Source organism: Siphateles boraxobius, unplaced genomic scaffold, assembly GCF_051911475.1.
Source record: "Siphateles boraxobius isolate OS27281-9 unplaced genomic scaffold, OSU_SipBor_1 84, whole genome shotgun sequence".
NCBI lineage: Eukaryota > Metazoa > Chordata > Actinopteri > Cypriniformes > Leuciscidae > Siphateles > Siphateles boraxobius.
This window is the reverse complement of record NW_027509213.1, coordinates 1,329,005-1,344,285: the sequence shown is the minus strand read 5'-3', so window position 1 is coordinate 1,344,285 and position 15,281 is coordinate 1,329,005. Positions and strand designations below refer to the sequence as shown.

Below are 15,281 nucleotides of genomic sequence, written 5' to 3'. Positions count from 1 at the left end.
TGTTGAGGATACAGTCATAACAGTTACAGACGAGCAATCATCTGTATAAAACAATCATTTTGAACTTGGTTTATCCAATGTTCAAATTTGTGTTCTGGAAATGTATGCAGGTTAATGCATTTGTAATTAGATAAAGCCTAAATTGCATACTTAAAAATAACATTTCAGAAAACTTGTAATACAAAACAGATGTTAGGGTTAGGCCTAATGTGATTTCCCCCGTATTCATTCACCTGTAGTGTCTTTCATGAAGTAGTGCTAGTCATGTGAGAGTCAGTAGAGGGCAGCAGTGATGCTGAAGGGGCTGGTCTGAAGGTGTGTGTGTTTCTCCCGCACTTCACATCATCTTCATCTGCTGCAGAAGATCATCTCGAGAGCTCCTGCGACACATTCTCTCCTTCACTCTTCTGCATTACAGACTCACCGTGAACGGGACTCTCCGGTGTCGCGCGCTCAATGCTGCTCGTGCTCGGATGTTTCCGGAATCTGCAGGATTTGACTTTTCATTTCTCTGAACGGGATACAATGTAACAACTGAGACCGAGAGATGCACGACTTCTGTTAACTACAGCTGTGATACAATGGGGAAACTTCACTCAAAACATGGTGAGTTGTAGCCTACATCTAGAAGTTAGGCCTACTTAATAGCAACATTATTTGTGTTAATATGTAAACGCGTATGTATATGGACGATTATTAAGTGATGGGAACTGTTCTGTCTTTTAGGATGACTTTAGTCCTAAATATGTAATAGAATTAAACTTTTTAATTTTTTCTTTAATTACTTTTTCTAAATTTTAGGCTACAAGTGTTTATTTATATGCGCCAACGGTAAAATTTCCCAGTTCGTATTATTATTATTGTTAAGTTTCTTTTTGTTTTTATTGGAAATGTGAAGTGACAGTCATCTTTCTGACAGAACAGCATGAAAATGTCATTAATATAAGATTTTTACATATGAAAGTAGCGTCGTTAGGTAGCCTATTACCAAATAAATTATCACTTGTGTAAGCAATTCAAACACATGCAACTTTTTTCTCTAAAAACTGGAAACTGTCATTAACGATAATGATCAGATATTAACTCCAGAACAACATAAATATAACATTTTGAAGAAGTTTCAAATTTATAAATTCGAAATAACCAAAACATATCAATCATAAATGTCATTTGAACACATACTTTGTCAATGTTTGCCATGCACGCTCTTGAAATAGACATAAATTTACCAAAATACATAAATGTTGTTATAAATAATGCTCTGATTTTTGTCTTTGCTATTCGGATGCAGCTTGCAAACGTCGGGAAAATCCTGAGGGTGAGATTTGCATTTGACACAGTTTTCTTTTTATAGTTAATATGAACTATTAATGGCTTAGAACATTTCCCAATGCTTTTTCAAATCCATTTTCAGGGGACAGTTTTGTTGTGAATGGCTTTATTTCAAGAAGAGGAGTTGAAGAAGGCGAGAGATACGCCACATCTGGCACCAATCTGAAAGATTACAAGGTAAGAAGCACCTGTTTTCTGTGCATTTGCTGCCTTTAAGCATTTGAAACCTTCTTTAGACCTGTCTCACATAGGCAGCGACCTTCTAACTGAAATCAAGCATATAATCCGACTGTTCTACATAGACACTATCTTTGTGCATCATACAAATAGCACTTTGCTTGAGACACTCGACTAATTTCAATTAAATTTCCAAAGAGTAGTTTGCATGTTGCAAAGGTGTTATTTTATAGGTTTAATAACTGTGTTATTCTAATAAGCAAGAATACACAGAACTAATACTAGGAAAAGTTTTTTTTTTTATCACTGTTTTGAATGACTTTTCCCTGTATCATAATTGACTTGCTCAAGAATCTAGACTGGATCTGCACCAGAGAAGGAGCGACTTGCGGTGAGCCGTTTGCCTTCTCGCTGCCAAAGACCACATTCCCACTGACGAGAAATCATCATTACACCGACTGGAACAAACAGAACAGAGTGTGTGTTCGCAAGGCCATGCAATGACATGTCGAGCTCCTCGTGATGACGAGAGCTGCTTTTGTTTTTGTCGTGTTTGGCAGTGGGACAGATCCGCTGTGGTTGTTCCCCTGTGGGATTGATGGGTTCTGACAGCCCTTTCCCTGCGGTGGGACTGTGACATCAGCGCCAGGCAGACGGTTGGTGATTGACAACTGTATTAACTAACAGCTGACAGTCTCGGTTAGTCCTGGACGAACGGCAGCTCACATGCATAATGTCTGTGTGAACTGTATCGAAATGTAGAGTCACTTTTGGGAGTGGCAGGTGTAAATGAGTAATTTCACTAATTGTGATCGGTTGAGGTTTCATCTCGTGTGAACCAAATCTTCTCTTATTATGCAGTTTCATTTATGCTCTTCTCCTAAGCAGTTTGTAAGAGTTCTTTCTCTTTCTCCGATCACACAATACTGATTTTTCCTGACATTTTACCTCATGGCATACGATACGTATGTCAGGAACGCAGTTCTCTTCATATTGCACATTTGAAACTGATTTATATAAAACAAATCAGTATTGTGAATATTGCAATGATTTATTGCACTTTTTACTTGCTCTTGTTCAGGGAGAGGTGTTTTGATAGTGTCTCTCTTTTTTAAACTTCAGTAAAACGCTCTTAGAGTTTGTTTGATTCATTTCTGTGAATATACATTTCAAAGAATCAATTCCAAAGTCAAACTCAAACATTTCTGAAGATTTATTTAAATAAACAGAAATTCACAAGAATGGCTCAAACATGTTTGTTTGATTAATTTCTTGGGATGAGTTCAAACTGTCCATTTCAAAGAATCGATTCAGAAGTCAATCTAAAAAAAATCTCTGAATTGCTGTCTTGAAATGGACAGATATTAACAAGAATGAATGAGTTGATGGGTTCAAACTTGAAATGGACAGAACATCACCGGACAGATTCGAACCATCTCTAAAAAGTTTGTTTGATTCATTTCTTTGAATGACTTTAAACTGTCCATTTCAAAAACTCAGTTAAAAAATTCAACCTTAAAAATCTCTGAATTGATTCATTAAAATGAACAGAAGCCGATGTGTCTCATTATGTCAGACTCTTTGCATTGCATCATTTCAATTAGCGTCACGCTAAAGGACGGCATAGTATAAAGCCTAACTGATGATTAACCTGCCCTATTAGAAGCCTTTTAAAAGTTGTTCCCTTCATGAATGGGAAAGTTATTTGGGAAAATCTGACGGCGATCTTTAGGGGAAACCGCCGGCGGCGCAGGGTACGTCATATGTCATTAATGGGCAGGTCCAGGGTTTGATTTAATCAGAGTTTTGGCTCTGATTTGTGTTTTGTCAGTCGACAAGTACCTGAAAGAGTCTTTGAAACTGTGAGCAGGAGCACTTTTGATTGCTGATAAGACAAACTTGGGTTGTTTATTAAGGGTGGTTGAAGTGTAAGACGTCTGTATAATTAAGGGCACTTTAAAACTAGAGCTTTTGGTGCGGTTCCGAGTCCATTTCAGGTCAGAGTTTGGTTAATGAAGGGGTCAAACTCTGTATCAAACCATCATTGAACTAGCCTTGTTTTATAACATATTGCAGTTTAGATCACAATAAGCATTGTCTTGTGTTGCCATCTTGCTTTTCGAATTTCATTGCAAATTAATCTCCAATGTCCCAAAATGTACATATTTATGTCTAAGCAAACAAAACAAATGCATGTGTGCTAGAACTAGACGATCACGTTTCTCTTTCTAATCTGCTATTTATGATTTTTGAAAACATCATAATCACAGATTTGTGCTGCCAAGTTTATTCTACAGTAAACCGAATCCTCGTTAACTACATCTTGATGAGTTGTAGGGATAAAGAGTCATTGTTGTGGGATCAGAGCTGGTTTGATTGAAGGTTTTTTGGAGTTACTATATATTTTACTTCTAGTGATTGGCAGTTGCAGCAAGTAAGCTGTATACCTAGTATTACATGAATAATAGTTCACCCAAAAATAAACTTTTTGTCATCATTTACTCACCCTCAAGTTGTTGCAAACCTGTATGAGTTTCTTTCTTCTGCTGAACACAAAAGAAGATATTTTGAAGAATGTTGGTAAGCAGAAAGTTGATGGACTATGATTGACTTCCATAGTATGGAAAAAAAATACTATGGAAGTCAATGGGGTCCATCAACTGTTTGGTTACCCAAATTGTTCAAAATATCTTCTTTTGTGTTCAGCAGATGAAAGAAACTCATACAGGTTTTGAGGGTGAGTAAATGATGACAAGATTTTCATTTTTGGGTGAACTATCCCTTTAACAACAAATCCTTTAAATAATGGTATTCAGAACAGGACAGAAATGACTCTCATTCTGCACCAAATGTGTGCGCTTTGCGCATGTTTTGCACGCTTGCATTATAAGTTGTTTTGGAATACAAGTCGCAGCATGTTATATTCCGGAAAATATGGTAATCATGTAAGTAGTTCGTATGACTTGTGCACATGACAGAGGTTGAGTAAATGATGACAAAATCTTAAAGGTGCTCAAAGCGATGTCACATGTTTTTTAGGCCAAAACATTTTTTGTCACATACAGCAAACATCTCCTCACTATCCGCTAGCTGCCTGTCCCCTGAACACACTGTAAAAAAACACGGTCTCTGCAGAAACCCCAGGCTCGACAAACGGCAACAAAAACAAACTGGGCTAACCCGCACCACGAAACATAACAAACTGTTCCAGCCAATATCCGATAAGAAGGGTTTTGGGGCGGGGTTTGGGGGGTTAGTGCGCGGATGAGGAGTAGGGAGGGTCTAGCTAGCCTCCGTTTTGTTTGACAATACTTTAAACGTCAACAAGAAGTGACTTCACCCGACATCGCTTAGATCACCTTTAAGTTTTGTAATATTGCAGTATTTCATCAAAGACGAGTCCACTGGGAAACCAGGACTACTGGTCTCTTGAGTTTTAGGCTGGAAAAACAGCAAATTGAATGTTTATTGTGTTTAATGTATTGTATTTGAAGCCCCATCAGTTTTGAACATGGAAACGAGTTTATTTATTTCTGAAACATCTCCGTTTCTCTTCGTAATATTGAGGGATGTTTGAGTTTATAATTGCGGTTGAGCTGTTGTAATTTTTTTCCAGACCACAAATAAATAAAGGCTTTTTATAGACTGTCTACATGACATTTCTCTTTGATGCTGAAATGTCTCAACTTCAACAATGAAATTTCAACACAGATTTATTCTGGTGTTGCCATAATTTTGTCTGATAGTCTTGGTCGTTTAAGATTGGGTTATTATGATGCACAAGTATAAGAAGAATCGAATGACGTCTCACCCTTAGGGATTGTTTGACATTTGTCAAGCCGGTTGTAGTGTTGTATTGTCATTATAAGTGCGGTTTGACTTTGCACCTCAGAGCAGCTGTAATTCTGTCCTCTAAATGAACTGAAAGGAGATATCTCTACATGGACTGATGCCCGTGTCCGTGACAAACCAGAGTAGATATATAATTTGGCACTCAGTATTTAAGGATCTCTTTAAGAATGACGTATTTCTGGATTACATCAAGTGAAGTACAGTGATGTGAATAAGTTAGGACACCCATGCTAAAGTTGCCTAAAAAGAGGAATAAAAAATCACCTTTTGGAAATTGATCTTTATGCCTTAATTAGAAAAATGAGGAAAAATCCAACCTTTAAGGACACCAATTTCTTTGTGAATGAATAATGTATCATAAATAAATAAATGATCTTCCTTAAAAATACAGGTTGCGTATGTCAGAACACCCCTATGTTAAACTCCCATAGAGTCAGGCAGGTTTTTATTTTTTAATTTCATGGATCCAGGATAATATGGTTCCTGATAAAGTTCCCTTGGCCTTTGGGATTAAAAAAGCCCCACATCATCACACACCCTTCACCATACCTAGAGATTGGGATGGGATACTTTCCATAAGATCATCTTTCAATGCAAATCAAACCAGCTATTAGGCTAACTGAAATAAAACCATGCCAATCTCTAGGTATGGTGAAGGGTGTGTGATGATGTGGGGTGTTTTTAATTCCAAAGGCCAAGGGAACTTTATCAGGATCCATATTATCCTGGATCCATGAAATAACTGGCCGTTAAAAATAAAAATCTGCCGGACTCTATGGGAGTTTAACATATTACATAACATACTTATGCAACCTGTATTTTAAGGACGAACATTTATTTATTTATGATACATTATTCATTCACAAAGAAAATTTGTGTCCTTAAAGGTCGGATTTTTCCTCATTTTTCTAATTAAGGCATAAAGATCAATTTCCAAAAGATGATTTTTTATTCCTCTTTTTAGGCAACTTTAGCAGGGGTGTATTCACTTATTCACATCACTGTATATGAGTACTTTGAATACTGTAGAGCTGGTTTATAGTAGAATGTATTTGTAATTCTAATTGAAAGAACACTGTTTTTTAATGTTTAATACTTTAAAGCTGCTATCTATTGTATAAAGTGCAAAATAAAGAAACTTGACTTTACTGGAGTGCTGAATTGCAGAGCTGGTGCAAACTCTATCGCTATACTCAGATGCTTTCTTAACTACTGTTTTTCATTTTATTTGTGTGTTAATTTTGTTACTGAATGGAAAGCGCGCAGCACATATTTACATATTTATCTAAATGCCGCTTTCATGAGTGTGGCCGACGTCAGGAAGTTCGCTAACAGTTTAGCGCTACTCACATATTTCAAACTTCTTTTTACCCCAAAGCGAAGAACGAAAAAGAACTTCGCCGTAAGTCAATCAGGGCCTTTAGTGTGTGTTCATACTTATTTCGGTTCTTTTGGTCCGGACCAAAAAAGAAAATTAGTCCTGGTTCGCTTAGCACATATTTAAAACTGGACCTAAAGACAAAAAAGGGCTTTAATTATGTATATTTTGCGACAGAACTTACCGAACATCCAAAACAATGCTGTGTGCTGGATTAAACGCGCTCGTTGTATTTGGATATATACAGTATGATGGTATTTTCACCAGTTGAAAACTTGTGAAGAGCTTATAAAATGTGTAAAGGAGTCGAAACGGCACCAGGAATTCCTCCATTACACACAAACGAAGATCTGCTTCAAGGAGAACGAACTGTAAAATCTGTACCAAACAGTAATGGGCCATGTCGCTCCTATGACGAGAAAAAAACAGGTATGCTTGAGCATTCTGCACTTTTTAGGGTCGCATCTTGTAAAATTACGTCCTCTTTTCGGATCATTTAGATGTGTTTGGTCCATGTTGCATTCACATTTCAGTCGAACTACACCAGAGTACATTTGATTGATGCACAACATTTAATTTCATTTTATTAATTTAGCTGACGCTTTTATCCAAAGCGACTTACAATTGCTATATTTCAGAGGTCGCACGCCTCTGGAGCATATAGGGTTAAGTGTCTTGCTCAGAGACACATTGCTGTCTCACAGTGGATTCGAACCCGGGTCTCTCACACACTCGCCAGCAGGGTTCGGGTGGCAGCGTTCACACTTATTCAAATGAACCTTACCACACTAACAGAGCAATTTGAACGACATTAACTTTGTATCATTTATACTGTTATTGAATTAAATACTATATTGAACTAAATAATGACACTATTGTCTTCTGTAGAGATGCTGTACAGCTGGAATTGAATTTTTTTCATAAATAATGAATTTGATAACTTTAACATAGTTATTTTCTTGTTTATTACTTTGAAGCTGCTTTGATTACAATCTGTATTGTATAAAGCACTTTTATAGGAATAAATGTTACTTGACTTGATCATGGCAGTAGTAATTCATCAAAAGATGGAGAAGAGATTTGAATACCTTTATTCATATGCATGGCATTACTTGATTTGCATAATTCGTTTAGTAATTTTGATGCTAAGACGGCGCAGACAGCATATGCAAATAAACACTATCAGCTGCACAATTCATCTTTCATGATTTCATGTATATTGCATCTCTCAGTGCACTTTCAGTGAAAGAACTTTGCTAAAAAAGACATGATGGAGGACTTTTTATCTGCCACAGATGCTGTTGAAGCAGCTTAATTTGTACTAAACCCAGAACATTCCTTGAAGTTAATGGAAAAGAGGGATTGTGTCCAATAATTGTGTCTGGCTGCCTTTTAAAGTCAGCCTAAGGATTTTGGAGGCAGGTAAAATCCTGATGGCCACAGATTAGAAACGGGCCAAATCCGGTGTTTGGTCAGACCCCCCCCCCATCCCCCATCCCCCATCCCATTGTCAGGGAAGCGGAGGGAATGGGATTCCTCAGCTGCCTGGACGCGACTTCAAAGCGTGGAGCTGGGAGTTATTAAAGCTCTCTGATATCACTTGAGCCGCGTATCTGGGGGAAGGGCTGACGGACGAACAGGCCCGCGGGGAGAGACAGACGGGTGAGTGTCCCGAGGGTTTTCCTGGTGTGGAGTTCCCAAGTATTAACTCTAAAAGCCATTAGTGTTCAGTGGGCAATAATGAGCTCATTAGTGCAGTCAGATGTTTCCTGAAAAGGAATATCATGTCGTTCCAAACCTGAATTTCTTAAAGGGACAGTTCACCCAAAAATGCGAATTCTTTCATTAATTACTCACCCTCATGGCGTTTCAAACCCGTAAGACTTCCGTTCAATGTTTATATGAGAATAAAAGCCTAAATTCAATGTTCATCATTTAAGATTTGGACTAAACCGCTCAATTCATATGGATTCGTTTCACGATCTCTTTATGAACTTTTTGAGGCGTCAAAGTTGTAGTTGATAAATATATAAATAACATTTAATATGAAATGTTAGTAAAAACTATAATAGTGATACTCAAGTGATTCTAAAATAACACAGATCTTTTTGCAGACACATCTATCAAGCTGCAAAAATGACAAAAAAGTGTCATAAAAGTAGAAAATGCACCTTTAGTCTTCTTAAGCCAAATTATAGTTTTGTGTGACAAACTCTATTTTATGTTATGGCTTTTTGTTTAAATTTGGGCCTGTTCCTCACATAAATAAATCATATGACTTCAGAAGATTTTGCATAAAATGCACAATCTATGCATTTTTTGAGTTCATTAAAAATTCTTCTTTCATGTTGCATAGAAACATAACAGCAGGGTTGGGAAGATTTTTCATTTTTGTTAAACTATTCCTGAAAGTTTTCAAGAATAGTCAGCTTCAGTCCTTCAGATTAAAGCATGTTGAGTGAAAGGAGCAAAAAAGCTGGAGCAGCAAATGGAGTAATTACGGACTTGGACTCAGGGGTGACTGTTGGCTGATCAAAGACTTTCCCTGAAAAAACAGGCTTTGTTTTTGCTCCTCAAGGAGACCGCGATAGGGAAAGAATGAGTTGGCTGGTTTGGAGAAGGGTGAGTTTGACGGATCATTGCAGGTGTCCTGCTCTTACCTGTATAAACACCTGGCACGGGGCTAGAGAGATCTTCAGAGGAAAGATCAAAATGACCAGTCAATATGAGCAGCCAAAATAGCAGCAGCTCAGAATGTTGTTGGAAGGCCGGACAAGAGGCCTCTCTGTGAAAAATCCACACGGAAAGCACTTGATTCCAGTGGAGTCTCGCCCTCCAAAGACTTGCCATTCTTAAAGAGCCTGTGAGGCCTCAGTGTGCTTCAACACTGGAAACATCAACAGTCTGAAGCACACTGACTGCTTCTTCAGCTCTCTGTATGCCCAAATAATGACACACTCGCTCATTTCAACTTTTCAACACCCCTTTTGTCTTAAACGTTCCCAGGCATGAAGCCATTAACGTGATGCCAGTGAAGTAGAAACAATCTGATAAATGGTGGGGCGAAGCAATACGGAGTCGGGCACAATTCAGAACGAGTGTGAATTCGAATTGAATTGGCTTCAACACACGAGTTAAACTTTTGGAATTTAAATTGCAATTCAGGAAATTACTCTTCCTGCCAAAGAAATTCAACAGTGTCACACAACAGAAGAACCTCTTAGTACAAAGTTGGCAAGAACACTTTTACATGCATTACAGCATTCTGGCAAATGATGGTACAAGTTCATCTATTAAAGATAATGCATTTTTATATAATGAATAATTTATAATGAAAACCGAAATTTTATTTGAAAGGAAATTTCGTACAGTTAATTATATAAATGAAATCATGTATAATAAATAAAAAATACATTTTAAATGAAATTTCTTAGAATTGTTTTTTATTGTTTAGTATATCTCGATAAATCAATGAATCAATATTTTTATTAGAGGATGATATATTAAACATATATTTAATATTTGTATATATATATATATATAACAATTCTGACATTTAATTTAAAATGTCTATTTTATTGATCATATATGATTTTATTTATATAATGTACTGTAGGCTACATGATTTCCTTTAAAATAAAATTGTATTTTTTATTAAAAATTATTCATTATATAATTTTTTTCTAATACAAATTGTAATTTTTCAGGACATGTATATATTCAGTATATATATTATGTCATGTAATTTTTCAGGCAATAATTACGTTGTTAGAATGAACAATCGTTTGATTGATGCAATGGCGGCGGTCTGATTTAGAAGTGAGCTTCTAAAGTGGCTGAAATTTTTTACGGTAACTGATTATTGTAGTTTTCTTTTTTTAAATCACGGCCAAGCTAAACTTTTACATATAAAAGTATAATGATTATTAATGATTATTTCCCAAAACATGGGGGAACAAACTGACTTCCCAGATATAATGGGCCCTGACGGATGAGGTCAGGATCAAAACCTGTAAATATGAAGTTGTTTCTTAATAGCCAGTCAGAGGGGACGTGTTCGATTATCTCATGTTTACTTTTAGAAATCAGATTTCTCACCTCAACAGAACTGTTTATTTTCTTGCTTTATCCTGGAGAGGGAAAATTTTATTTGGACTTGTTCGTTTTCTGGCATCTTCTTCTCTCGTGTTAACATTGAGTCGGTGGTATTTGCTTTGGAAATGTGCTGTGGATATCTGGCCTATATTTAAGATTGTCACGTTCAATGACATCCTTCTCCCTCAGCTTTTCTCACGTTCTCCGACTTGGAGCAAATGGTGAAACTCCATTGTCTTGATGGAGCTGAACAACGCTTTTGGCTCGACGTTCTGGCTTTGTTTTATGGTTGACATTCTCCTGGTCAAAACCACTGTCGAGGTTTCGAGGAAAGCTCAGACGTGCTCGTATGGAATGCAAGTTTTTGAGGCGACATTTGAAGAGTTTGGGCTTTTTTTTATTTTGGCTTCACAAGAAGGCGAGGCATGATCCTTCATCTCTGAATGAGAAGCATGTGGCGGGCGTCCAGAACAGCGGGGTCTTTCAGCGCGGCCGCTGTGGACATCTGTTCCTGGTTTGTACTGCAGAAATCCTCGAGCTCGGAGAGGGGCAACAGGGGGCCGATAAGGGCCTGTTTTTCCTAAAGGCTTTGAGGTGGTGGGGCACTATGAAGGGTGTTGTTTTGGGGGAACAGGGAGTGTTCAATAGATGTGGCACTGACATTCTGGATTGTTCTCCTTTTCTTTGACAACCACATAGCAACACTTTAGCACCATGCTGATGAGTTTTGCATGAACCCAAAGCATTAACATTCAGGCCTTTTTGTACAGTATTGTGTACTGTCTATTTTTAGAAATGTAACATTCAAATTCTAAAATCTCCCATTGACTTGCATTAGGTATGTTTACATGCACTAATTCTCCTAGGAATGAATTCAATCCGATTTCAGATACTGAAAGTTCTGTTTATATACGTATGAACACTAAAGTCTACACTTCAAACGAAATCAAAGAATGAACTGATGTGTCATCATTTCAAACAAAATCAGGCCAGTACGAAGTTCGTTTGGTGTTTGTTTCAGGAGTTTGAAACAGTTCGCCAAAGCAAAAATTCTGGAAAAGTTCGCTTTGGCAGGTCAACACCTTCAAACTACCATTGGTCTGTGGTGATGATGTAATAGGTAGTTGTGGCTCTGATGCTCCGCCTTCTTTGGCATGTAAATCTTCGCTTAATTTCTTCTGTTCAGTCCGTCGAGCTCAGACGTCCGTCAGTAAAAACATGAACACTGGAGAGAAACTAAAGTTGTAATTCTAATTGAAAGCGACACTTTTTTTCCTGTTAAACACTGTAAAGCTGCTAATTTAAAGCGATCTATTGTATAAAGAGCATTATAAAAATGTTTTGGTCGTGTTACGTCTAGCCTGGCGCCATATGTTTTGGACACAGTTTTAAAGTCTCTTTAATTAATTTTATCCACAGAACTTATTTAACTTATTTTACTGAAAAAAACTTAGGTTTCTCAGTCTGAAGGATCTCAATCTGAACAGCTCTGTTGAGATCCTCAGTGTTAAAATACTTCTCTGCTCTGGACTGTCAATCAGTTAAAATATTTAACTTTTCTGTAGTTAACGCATTTAGTTCTTTTTTTAGGAAAGAAAACTAAATAAAGTTGATGATGCTGTGGCGGAATTTATGCACATATTTTTACGAATATGCTGGTGTTCATATTTACTATTGATATAAAATCACAATTCACTATGCAAATAGACCTAAGAAAGAAGACCAATCATGACTCATTATGTAAATATTATGATGTCATCACATTCTATAAGTAAAGAGAACTTTTTAGACGTAATCTTACTTCAAGATGTGCAGTCTGCTGCATACGGTATTTATCTTAGCGTTTATGGAGATTGTGTTTTTGTGTCAGAACATCTACACTGCATATGAGGGAGGTCTTTTTCTTTCACCCTCCCCCTCCCTGCTTCCTCCTCTCGCTTTTCAAGGCCCGTGTTTCATGGAAAACGACATCTGAACAACACTGCAGGCGGAGTGCATGTTTATTTATTTGAGGATATTTATGCTGCGAAAGGCACTTTGAAGGTGTTCGCTTACGTTCCTCCAGTTCCTTGTCTCTAAGCACTCTTTCTGAGCGGGTTGAGCGTTCACGGCTTCAGAGACACTGAGGTGCCATCATTAGATTGTGGAGCAAGTTGAGCGGGCGACTTTAAAGCGCTCGCAGATGACTGTTTGATCTCCTCCAGATGCCACCAATGTTTCCCTTTTCCTCATTCCAGACTTTCAACATGCAATTATTCATAATTAAGGCAATTTATAGTTTTCACGCTGCGTTTAAAGTCTATGTACTTTCTTAATGCACATTCTTGCTCTTATTGTGTGCAGAATAAATGGGCGGGGCCTGGTTGAGTTACTTCAGTATTGTGTTGAAACTTGTGGTTATGGTAAGGGGCGGGACATTTCCCAAACACACTCAAAGCAGTTGACCAATCACACAACACTGGCCAAGCCGACCAATCAGAGCACATTGTGTTTTTCAGAAGGAGGGACTTCATAGAGGCAGAAACTAAACAGAGCGATACTGACAGACTGGGAAGAGAGGAGCCGCAACAATGACAAATACTTGAAAAATAATGTATATTGAACATTCAACCATGAAAACCAATTCTAGCAGAGCCCAAAAACAAAATCAAGGCGTCTGAAAAAGGGCATAATAGGTCCCCTTTAAAGAAAAGGTAGATGTCATGTCACTATGATGCATTTAATAAACAGAATTCGATTGTATGTTTTTGGACACTAACTAATGAGGAATTACATCCCATCTAGAAAAGAAGCTGCACCTCAAAAAGGACTATTTAAAATTACAGCTCAAATAATAAACAGACTTTAGTTCATGGAAGTTCATATTTCTGCTTTTGAACTGTCTAGAACGCTGGCCTGGTTATTTTCTATTGTATTGTTATTGATATTATGCCACAAACGCTGCTATAGAGTTTAACTTGTACTGAACCCGGAACACATTTCTATAATGCCATGTTTTGAAAATCTCTTAAAAAAAAAACATAGATCTATTCACCAATGCCACTGTGTAAACAAGCATGATGTGAGACGCCATAAATTTGCACACGTTCGGCTGGTGTCAGCGTGATGTTTAAAGGGCCGCCGCTGAGGTCAGTCTGCGCCGAATGAGTGAATGGAAATGGAGCGTTTGCGGTGGATGTTATGGCAGCCGTTTACTTTGCGTCGCTTACAGGAGAAGGAAAGAAAATACCTGAAGCTGGAGTCCAGAGCGCCTGTGCGGTGACTGACTTTTGGCCGAGACTGCTGGATCCTAGTCAGTGTTTGATCTTGTGCAGCTCTCAGCCAAGTTAAACAGCAGGAGACTCAAAGGTTATTGCGTTTTAGTGTGTAAGGTATGTTTCCATATAAACCACTGTTCCCCTGTAGAAAGCTGTAGCTCATCTCCAAACAAGCCTTAGCACAGTCAAGGGAATATTTGATTTTTTTTTTTGGTACTGTGGTTGTTAATAAAAGGGGTTTTAATTGAATACTTGTGTTTTAATCAGTAATTTCATGACAAGGCATTTGGAAAAACTTTACAAGTAAAGTGGAAATGTTTGTTAAGAGGAAAACTAAGAAGCCTAAATGACAAAAGCATTAACTAGTTTTGTGTTGTTTGCTTACTTAAGCATATATATATTTAGTGTATAAAATACTTCATCCCATTTTGATTGTTTTCTCTTTTTGGAAGTTGAACTCAAGACTATTCATAATAGATTTACACTGAACAAAATTATAAACGCAACCGATTGTTGCAGCAGCTCTCCAGATATCTGTCTCAGATGATCTTGGAAGTGAAGATGCTGGATCTGGAGGTCCTGGGCTGGTGTTGGGTTACACGTGGTCTGTGGTTGTGAGGCCGGTTGGATGTACTGCCAAATTCTCTAAAACGCCTTTGGAGACGGCTTATGGTCGAGAAATGAACATTCAATTCACGGGCAACAGCTCTGGTGGACATTCCTGCAGATAGCATGGCAATTGCACTCTCCTTCAAAACTTACAACATCTGTGGCATTGTGCTTTGTGATAAAACTGCACATTTTAGACTGGCCTTTTATTGTGGCCAGCCTAAGGCACACCTGTGCAATAATCATGCTGATTAATCAGCATCTTGATATGCCACACCTGTGAGGTGGATGGATTACTTCGGGAAAGGAGAAGTGCTCACTAACACAGATTTAGACAGATTTGTGAACAATATTTGAGAGAAATAAGCCTTTTGTGTACATAGAAAAAGTCTTAGATCTTTGAGTTCAGCTCATGAAAAATGGGGGCAAAAACAAAAGTGTTGCGTTTATGATTTTGTTTAGTGTATGAGGACTCTGAAAAGCAAAAATAGCTTCACATTATGAAACGCATGAGTTCAAAACAGTATATAAACTAATATTATAAAGCAGCATATCATACCATCATACCGCCAAACTCCTAA

General features: G+C 37.6%; 1 protein-coding gene across 1 annotated transcript in view; it reads left to right on the top strand.

The window, feature by feature from the left end:
* The first annotated feature begins 254 nt into the window (after positions 1-254).
* The window catches only part of nkd2b (NKD inhibitor of WNT signaling pathway 2b), a 41,707-nt gene continuing 26,680 nt past the window's right edge, over positions 255-15,281 (top strand). Inside the window, exons 1-3 of the mRNA XM_077221480.1 lie at positions 255-606; positions 1,292-1,318; positions 1,415-1,509. Of these exons, the coding sequence (XP_077077595.1) occupies positions 582-606; positions 1,292-1,318; positions 1,415-1,509 (147 nt within the window). The 5' untranslated portion in view covers positions 255-581. The remainder of the gene's footprint in view (positions 607-1,291; positions 1,319-1,414; positions 1,510-15,281) is intronic.